Below are 8,962 nucleotides of genomic sequence, written 5' to 3' on the forward strand. Positions count from 1 at the left end.
TGATCCAGCACTGAATTGAGGTATAGATTAATATTAGAACCATTTCTTTCTTTCTTCTTTGCCATACTGTACTGGGGATTGAACCCAGTCTTTTTTTCTTTCAAACCACAGGATCTCAATAAATTGCCTACTGGCTTTGAATTTGCAGTTCTCCTGCCTTAGCCTTTCAAGTAGTTGGTATTACAGGCATGTACCACCACACCCAGCCAGACCCATTTTCTGCCTGCCTAACAAATTAAGTACTTCCAATACTTGATAAAATGTTCTTTATTAAATAATGTTTCTGTGTGCAAAGCACTAAAAGGAGTTGCCTAGCCCAGCAAGTCATCTCCTTCATCACCCTTTGTTAAGGTGGGAGGGAGAGATAAGGGTTCTGCCTAACCCTCTTTCTCGAACCATTCCTTATAGGCCCCAGCATAGTTTCGAGCCCTGTGGAAACAAAGAGGGGTAAGGGAAGGACATGCCCAATAGGCAGTCCCCAATCACTTCCCAGCTAGCAAGCTACACATTGCCCATGCCCATACCCTGTGTATCCAAGGCGCCGGGCCAGCTGTGTGGCCTGGAAGCCCCGTTTTCCCATTTGACAGAAAAAAACAAGATTCTCATCTTCTTGCTTTGGCTTCTCAGTGCGGTACAATGCTTTGAATGCAGCTGGCTCCATCTGCAGGGCACTTTCCAACTCGGACACTGGGAGAGGAGTCCAGAAAATAAATGGAAAGCAAGTCTTGATTCTCAGGATCAGAAATCAGGCAAGAAGAACTGGTGATGGAACAAAATCTCCAGGCCCCAAACCAATATATGGTGGCCACCTCCCACCCTGCCAAAGTCAAGAAACAGCTTACCCTTAAGGAAATTTGCCAAATGACCTGTGAGTGCGAGTCACTTCCTGAATCCTGGTGTGTGTGTGTGTGTGTGTGTGTGTGTGTGCAGCCAGGAGGAGCAGCTAGACTTAGGCATCTAGATTCAGGGAGGTCAAGCATATAGAAGCTGGTTTGCCCCTCTCCTTACCCTCTGCTCTCCCTTCAAACTGGATAGGCCAGTTCCACTGCCAGGATCCGCCTCCAATCAGCCCTTCTCTGTGGGAAGCTGAGGGCAGCTTAGGGAAATGTAGATCCCCGTCACCCCGCCTCTGTATTTTGCCTTCCCCACGCCATTCTGAGATCCCACTAGCTAAGACCCTTCTGGGCTGTCTCCTCCAATCCCATACCCGGGATGTTGACTGCCCCTGGGATGGTTCCCGCTGCAGCCTCCTCCCGAGATCTCACATCGAAGAGCCGGGCCCGGCCTGATGTTAGGAGTGACCGGAGTTCAGGGAGCGAGACCGAGACCGTGGACGCTGAAGAAGAGGGCATATGCACCTTCAGAGGGGGGCTATGAAGAATGGGTGCCTCAATACCCCCTCCCCTAGCAGCACCTTAACCATGAGAGCCTCTCTGGTCTTGCCCCTTCACTCCTCCCTCCACATACACCTCCACCCTGGGGGCCTCACACACTCCCAGGGCCACAGATAGAACTGGACATCCCAGGGCTCCCTCACAGGTACCTCCAGCCATGGTGCGGACAGCGATTACCAGTTGCAGGAATGTGGCCCCAGCCCGCCCCCTCGCCTTCGGCAGCATCTCTCCCTTCCTCCCAGAGCCCAGACCGGAACCGGAAGCAAGGCACCGCCTCCGGCACAATCCCCACAGCACCTGTTCGTGGTGCCTCTCAACATCCCACTGGAGAACTCTTTGCTATTGCCAGGGTGAGCCGGAAACGACACCCGATCTGGCACAGGTAACACAACTCAGGGTAATGAGTATAGGAATGGCACCCCACCCTAAAGTGGGCACAGCCCTTATTGGTCAAAGGGTAATGTGCCCCCTCCCTTTTGACTTGGGGCCCACAAAAGGAGGAAAAAGAGACAACTGTGGCTCCGAACAATTTTATCTTAAAAAAGGGGGGGAACACCCCCACAAGGGGAAAGACCCCAAGTGGGCCCCTGCCTGTTATTCTCCCTGGCTTCAGAGACTTCTACACAGGCCTTAGCTGCTTGCTGGCCAGTTTCTTTGTGGGACAGTAGACACTGCTAAGCAACCTTCCCCATTTCTTCTTTAAGTCTGTTCCCCAGAGTCGCAGGTCCACATCTAGAACCTCAGTTCCAGGGGAAGGAAGAACCAATGGAAGTGCCAGAGTCCTGGGGCAAGCCAGAGTATCACTTGTCAGCAGACCCTCTGCTGAGTACTCTAAGCAAGCACAGGGCAAGCCCCCCAGTTTAGTATGTCCAGTATCCAGCTTGGAGACAGCACATGCATTGTGCAAGAGGAGCATGAGGACCCAGGGGCTGCATGGTAGGGGTAGGCAAGGCTGTCAGTGCATGTTCATAATGTGTGTTTCACACTACTGCAGGCTGCCATACCACAGGCCCTCAGTTCAAAGACACGCCTTTTGAACTCCCCAGAGTCCCATGCCAGAAGTGGGCAGTGAAGGAAAGGGACACGGGATAAGCCTGTCGCTCCTGGGCTATCTGCAGTTCTTGGGCCCAAAGCCCCTGAATCCCCATAGTTAGTTGCTGTCATTCTTGATGACGACCTCTAATCCATGGTGCCGCAATTGAGCTCGTAGCAGCAGATTCTTGTTTTTAAGGTCTTCCACCTAACATGGAAAGAAGGCAGTCAAGGAAATGGGTAGAAAAGTTGACACTACCAAGCCCCTGAAATTAGACATCCACTGGTGAGGAGGAAAATGTGAAGTGCTGTCAATGGAGAATTAAGTACGGAGTCCCAAACTGGGTCAGTGGGCTGTAGGGGCCTAGGGGGTAATACTGGGATTAGGAGTCTGACCTGCTGTCGAAGTACATCATTGTCCAGCTGCAGTTGATCTAACCCCTGCAATTCTTCAGACAACCTGTGGTTACTCTGCCGAAGCTCCTGGATATAATCACAGGCTTTGGATAGAATTCCACCTTTACTCTGCAAGACAAAGTCAACAAAATGAGGACTTAGGATTTAAGACATCTAGCATTATGTTTTCCAAAACAACATTCACACTTTGGACTTTATTTTCCCCTCAGGATGGTGATATAGCATCTCCCATGGATGTAGGGACCTTAGAGAAAGATATGAAGAGTGAATGAAAAGTGTATGCCCCACACTCTACTATTTCTGGAAATAATACCAGGAGACAGAATTCAGGCCTCCCATCCACTACCAGGGTCCTTCCATGACCTGGCCAGACTTGGTGCTCTCCATAGAGCAGTCTGGGATGATCTTGGACAGCTGCACAATCCAGTTGTTGATCTTGTCTCGGCGGCGGCGCTCCACTGTGGGTCAAAGTGGAGGACAAAGTGACTCAGTGAACACTCACAAGCCCCAGGATAAAATGACCAACCCTTCCTCCCCTCAGATATCATCAGACATACTAAACTAGGGGACATGCCCCTTGTACTTGTTTATAGTGCATAACATAGGTCTGCTGGGTAATGCCCTGGCTTGCCCCAGGACTCTGGCACTTCCACTGATTCCTTCTTTCCCTGCAAATCCCTAGCCCTATTAGATAAGTCCCTAGCCCAATTAGACAAGTTCCTGGCTTCACATCTGGAACACAGCACCTACCTTCATTATGCTGAGCTCTGCGTTTCTCATCCCGGGTTGTCCGGGGAGCTTCTGATTTCCTGACAACAGAGCAGGATAATCAGAGTGAGGGAAGGACAAAAGAAATTTAAAAATAAGATTTGAGTTTGGGGTAAGGACTTATACAAATTACAGTGGGTATTAAGACTATTCATGGTAACTGAGAAGAAATGGGTCACTCACGGGGAATAAGGGTGGGTCCTGGGGGCAATTGAGCGCTGGCTTCCTCCCTGTAATACTTCTTGTGGTGACATCATCACAAAGAATTGACCTGTGAAGATGCGGGGCAGGTTCTGCCAGGACTTGGAACTAGAAAGTTCAACAAGGCCCTGGGACCCTTCTCTGAAAAGAACATGCTCCTTCCTGCTAGCAGGTCAGTCCCAAATTCCCTGTCTGGCCAGGTCTTAGTCTTTACTAAGGGTCATGAATAAAGGTCCACTGCCCCAGCCATGTCCCCCAGCCCTTCCTGGCCCTGCTATCTAGCATCCTCATGCAATATCTCACCAGTGCCGGGAGGGGTTGCCTGCCCCAGTAGTGCCTCTGAGCCCTGGGTAGTAACGACAGCAGCTGTACTCCCCGATGTGGTGCCCCCTGCCCCATCACCCACGGCAGTGCTGGGAAAGTAAGTATAATGTGTCTCGGCAGCTGTCCCCTCTGTATCAACTGCATCATCACTCGTGAAAGCACCCTGGATCACTGCCTGGAAAGGGGAGCAAACGAACAGAGTCCAGTGACAATCAGATATTTCTTCCCCCTATACCACTCTGTAGCTTTATCCCTTGAAGAGGGAAGGAGAAACATCTAGAAAGGGAAAGCCTAGTGCCTTCAGTCAAAGCAGTCTTAGATGCCTCACTGTTCCTGGTTTCACCTCCAATCTATTAGTTCCTTGCTTCCTCTTATTACTTAGAGATTAGCCCATCCCCAGCCCATCCCCCTGTACCTGGGTCATGGATTGCGTGGCAGGGTAGCCACTAATGGCTCCAGTGCCCTCAGTCTGGCCATCCAGCTGCCCCTCAGACACCTGGATCACCCTGTACATCACCTAGAAGCAGAGAGGAAGGGTAGGAAGGGAAGACAGAAGAATAAGCACTTGGAATCTCAGGATCCTTCATAAAGCTTCCCTTGGACAAAGCCCCAAAACAAAAACCCTTCAGAGACATAGATTCAGCTGTCTTCTCTTCTTTCTCTATACTGAGGTTTCATCATTCCCCTTTCCTATAATAATTTCTCCTCCAGACCTTTTATCACCACCACCCCCAAGAGTCTACATTTTCACCTCCTCCTCCAAGTCACGTCTCCCCAAGATATTTAATTACCTCCCTCAACCCCAACCCCAGGTAACACCTGCAGCCACCTGGCCCCCTCCCTTACCTGGCCCCCATTCTCAGTTCGGAAGACGTACTTGACGTTGGGGTCAGGGAAGGTGGCAGCTGACTGGATGCTAGCGATAGCCACACTGGTTGGGTCCTCCCCTGTAGCCACTGCACCTGAATTAAAAGAATGAAGGAAAGTCTGTGAGTTAACTGCCTTTCTCCCTCTGTTCTACTTGAATATCCTTAAGAAGAAAGAAGATAGAAGATTGTGGCTTAGTGGTAGAGCGCTTGCCTAGCATGTGTGAAGTATTGGGTACAATTCTCAGCACCGAATATAAATGAATGAATAAAATAAAGGTTCATTAACAACTACAATTTTTTTTTTTTTTTTAAAGAAAAGAAAGAAAGAAGATATACATAAGATAGGCTAGTGGGGGATGGAGAAAGTCCATGACCTTGGTCTTGGTCCTAGTTTTAACACTCACCTTCCTGAATCTGCACTGTCCCCTCTTCTGTTTCAGCTGTTTTCTGCTGCCTGATTGTGGTGAAAGGACAAAGGGAAGAAGTGAATGAGAAGCTCACTGGCACAGTAATGTATGACTCCCAAACTCACTGGTATTCCCAATAGATGGGTTGGGTTAGAATACAACAAGTTAGTCTAAGTGTTTACTATGTACAGGTCCTAAGCTAAGCACTTAACATGCATGAGCTTATTTAATACTAATAAGAGCACTATGAGGTAGGTACCATTACTTCCATTTTATAGATGGGGAAACTGAATCACACAGCTGGTTGGAGATGGAGCTGGGACTTGAATCCAGGTCAGGCTGATCTCCAGAGACAGTACTCTTAAACATTTTGCATCTCTCTCATATCAGACCCTACCTCTTCTTCACTCACCCCTTCATCTCTCTGTGAGGGAGTACATCCGAGGAGCTGGTCCCTTTTTGAAGGTCTTCGTATCTCCCTGAGTGCTAAGTCCTGGTAGATATCATGAAGTTCACAGTGAGTCCGGGAAACCGAACAGCTTGCCTAGTTCTAGATCCTCAAAGACAAAGCCAAGAAAATAACCCAATCATCTGCAAGGGACAACTGACTTCCCCCATTCTGAAGCTGAGGACTGAACTGTAGTGATTGAAAAAATAACTCTACAAATTGTGTTCCTCATCCCTCTGTTATCACTCCAGCACCTGGTGGAGAGGGATAATTATTCTGGAAAACATATATTTGAATGGATTCTTAGTAAAGGCATTATGGATTACTAATAAAGCTATAAAGATCTGCCATAACAGCAGTTTCATGGGGATTAGGAAGGGCCATGTTTAGACAATCACTATCAAAAAAAAAAAACAGGATCGCCAGACCCAGTGGAGCATGCTGTAATCCCAGCAACTCAGGAGGCTGAGGCAGGAAGATCACAAGTTTGAGGCCAGCCTCAGCAAATTAGTGAGGCCCTAAGCAACTAAGTGAGACTATCTCAAAATTAAAATTTAAAAGGGCTGGAGACATAGCTCAGTGGTAAAGTGTCCCTGGGTTTAATCACCAGTACAAGAAATAAGAAATAAAATAAATAAATAAAACACACAGAGTCATGGACACTGATACTTCACAACTCACAGACAGACTAGATAGCAAGAAACTTCAAATTTAGGAAGTAAAACCTGAAGCCACTGCCCTTTGAAAACCATCCTTAACTACAAAACCTGGTATGGTGGCACAGGCCTGTAATCCCACTGGCTAAGGAGGCTGAGGCAAGAAGATGAAGAGTTCAAAGTCAGCCTCAACAACTTAGCAGGGGCCCTAAGCAGCTTAGTGAGACCCTGTCTCCAAATTAAAAAGGCCTGGGGATGTAGCTCAGTGATTAAGTGCCCCTTAGTACCAAAAAACAAACCAACCTAGGCATGGGCCAGGCATGGTGGTGCTCACCCGTAATCCCAGCCATTGGTGAGGCTGGGGCAGGAGGAAAACAAGTTGCAGGCCAGTCTCAGCAATTTAGCAAGATTCTGTCTAATATAAATAACAAAAAGGGCTGGGATAGCCAGGTGGTGGTGCATTCCCAGCAACTCATTGGGAAGGTTGAGGAAGGAAGATCACCAAATTCAAGGCCAGTCTCGTTAACATAGTGAGGCCAGAAGCAACTTAGACCTTGCCCCCAAATAAATAAATAAAATAAAAAGGCTGGGGATGTAGGTCAGTGGTAAAATACCCACTGGGTTCAATCCTCAGCACCACCACCCCCCTCAAAAAAAAAAAAAAAAAAAAAAAAAAGTAAATAAAAACCCAGACTTGGCCCTTAGGTAGCATTCCATTGACAGGGTTCTTGTTTAGGGCTGTCCAGATTTACAGCATCTGTTAGAGGTCCTAAAGCCCAAGTGTGTCATATCCAAACCTCCTCTATTTTATTCATCAAGCCTTCCGGTAGTGCAACACAGTTGCTAAAATGTTGCTATGACAACTCCATATCCACTGAGCCTCAGCAAAAAGAGAAAAAACTCAAAGCTCAGGATTCCGAAGGAGAAAAGACAATGGGGGAGGAATCCATCTAGAAGGTGCCTGCCTTAGGACCCTGACACCCAGCCAGATAGAAAAAAACAAAGGACTGAGGAGACAGATGCCTCCAGAAACAGCTACACAGTACAAAGAAGAAAAATAATCCCAACACGAAAGGGGCAATATTTTTGTAAATTCTCTGTCCACAAGGTCCTCCAACCTTCCCTATCGCAAGAAAATCTGTAGCGGATAAAAAGCTCGCGTACAAAGAAAAGAGTAACAACAACAACAATTAAAAAAAAAATTAAAAAAAAAAAAAAAAAAAGGAACTGAAAGTGAAACTGTAAGTAACGCTGCAAGGAGATCCCTGTCCCTAAAGGGAAGTAGCATAAGTGTTTTGGGACCATCAAGGTCTCCAACCTCAAAACTGGGGAGGAAGTACCTCTCTCTCAGGTTTGCTGCGCTGACTGCAGGAGCAGGTAATGAGAGGGCAGAACATTCTAATCGCCTACAGCTGTCAGCCAGAGACAGCTTCGGAGGGCACACAGCACCGGGGTCGGGCAACTTATTCAAATCTTAGTTGGACATCCGGAAGCATTTCCTGAGCGTTAAGAATATGTGACACGGAAATCAGCAAAGGACGTTGTGGCTTGCACGCTCAGGCAAGGAGGGCCCATCAAGAGCCCTTGCTAAGTCTTTATACAAAGAGGGTGTGGGGGAGAATCCCGAAAGAATTCAGGAGCCTAGACGCTGCCAAAGAACGAGTCGTTTCCCTGCAGGCCCACCAACCAGTAGGCGCTTACGGAGCTGAGCACCCTTCCGGCGCGAGCCAGGGGACCCGCGCGGTGACACGGCCAGGCCCGCAGCGCTCGCTCGGCGACCCAGGTCCTGGGCAGAGAAGGCAGGAAAGGGCGCCGGGGACTCCGGGACCTGGCACCCGCAGCTGCGGCTCCCAGATGGGCAGCGCAGGAGGGCGGGGACGTGCGTGCCTGGGGCGGGGAGCAATTTGGCCCACAAAGCAGGATAGGACCAGACACGGCCCCCTCCCCCAAAACAAAGGCTTCCTCCCCGGGAGTCCCCTAACCTGATAAACTGAAATAAAACCAAAACTGCCCCGCCATGCTGGTCCACCCCACCTCCAGGCTCTTGTCGGGTCCTGCACTCACCCGCCAAGGCCGCTTCAGCCGCCGATTTCTCCCGACAGCGTTCTCGCTCTCCCCACTCGGGTAGCTCCATAGACAGCTGCTCATGCGCACTCCCCGCCTGCGGCCATGTTAGTGAGGGGCGGAAGTGTCTCCTCAACCCGCCCAGCCTACTCCTAGCCTCTGGGCCGCCCCACTTCCGTTCCTTCATCTTGGTGAGGGCTGAGGGCTGCGTAGGTGTATGGGGTCCCAAAGAGGTAATGTTACGGAGGATTCGCTGAAATCCTAGCGACTCTGGGCAATAATCAGAGAAAATTGACTAACTTGTACTTCCAAGTTTGTGCGAGGCAGGGTCTTTTAAGTTAGAGTGAATGGGAGTGAGGGGCCAGCTGAGATCCAGGGAAGA

The 8,962-nt window shown here is 49.1% G+C and overlaps 2 protein-coding genes across 7 annotated transcripts; both read right to left on the bottom strand.

Annotated features, from left to right (window-relative positions):
* Window positions 1-377: 377 nt before the first annotated feature.
* On the bottom strand, window positions 378-1,553 carry Tstd1 (thiosulfate sulfurtransferase like domain containing 1). The gene is made up of 4 exons (XM_076862403.1): window positions 1,544-1,553; window positions 1,208-1,336; window positions 525-687; window positions 378-429 (listed from the first exon to the last, which is right to left on the bottom strand). The coding sequence occupies exons 1-4, from the start codon at window positions 1,551-1,553 to the stop codon at window positions 378-380; spliced, it is 354 nt and encodes a 117-aa protein (XP_076718518.1).
* Window positions 1,554-1,908: 355 nt separating this feature from the next.
* Usf1 (upstream transcription factor 1) lies at window positions 1,909-8,691 on the bottom strand. Of its 6 annotated transcripts, none has more exons than XM_076862686.1 (11): window positions 8,581-8,691; window positions 5,825-5,905; window positions 5,410-5,459; window positions 4,983-5,098; window positions 4,552-4,653; window positions 4,116-4,311; window positions 3,795-3,882; window positions 3,594-3,652; window positions 3,207-3,301; window positions 2,823-2,951; window positions 1,909-2,634 (listed from the first exon to the last, which is right to left on the bottom strand). In XM_076862686.1, exons 2-11 carry the CDS (start codon window positions 5,830-5,832, stop codon window positions 2,545-2,547), a joined length of 933 nt encoding a protein of 310 aa, XP_076718801.1. In that variant the 5' UTR covers window positions 5,833-5,905; window positions 8,581-8,691; the 3' UTR covers window positions 1,909-2,544. The 6 variants fall into 6 exon arrangements, with proteins under 6 accessions (XP_076718801.1, XP_076718803.1, XP_076718802.1 ...); XM_076862688.1 differs by having other exon boundaries at window positions 5,825-5,962; XM_076862687.1 differs by having other exon boundaries at window positions 5,825-5,969.
* Window positions 8,692-8,962: the final 271 nt, after the last annotated feature.

Source organism: Callospermophilus lateralis, chromosome 7, assembly GCF_048772815.1.
Source record: "Callospermophilus lateralis isolate mCalLat2 chromosome 7, mCalLat2.hap1, whole genome shotgun sequence".
Lineage (NCBI taxonomy): Eukaryota > Metazoa > Chordata > Mammalia > Rodentia > Sciuridae > Callospermophilus > Callospermophilus lateralis.

Excerpts from the sequence above, each read along its gene's own strand:
- Tstd1 (XM_076862403.1), bottom strand. Across the intron at positions 688-1,207 it reads AGGGGCAGTCAACATCCCGG|TGTCCGAGTTGGAAAGTGCC; the intron begins GTATGGGATTGG and ends CTCCTCTCCCAG. Across the intron at positions 430-524 it reads CGGCGCCTTGGATACACAGG|GGCTCGAAACTATGCTGGGG; the intron begins GTATGGGCATGG and ends TTGTTTCCACAG.
- Usf1 (XM_076862686.1), bottom strand. Across the intron at positions 3,653-3,794 it reads AGGACCCACCCTTATTCCCC|GAAATCAGAAGCTCCCCGGA; the intron begins GTGAGTGACCCA and ends CTCTGTTGTCAG. Across the intron at positions 3,302-3,593 it reads CAGAGCTCAGCATAATGAAG|TGGAGCGCCGCCGCCGAGAC; the intron begins GTAGGTGCTGTG and ends TTTGACCCACAG.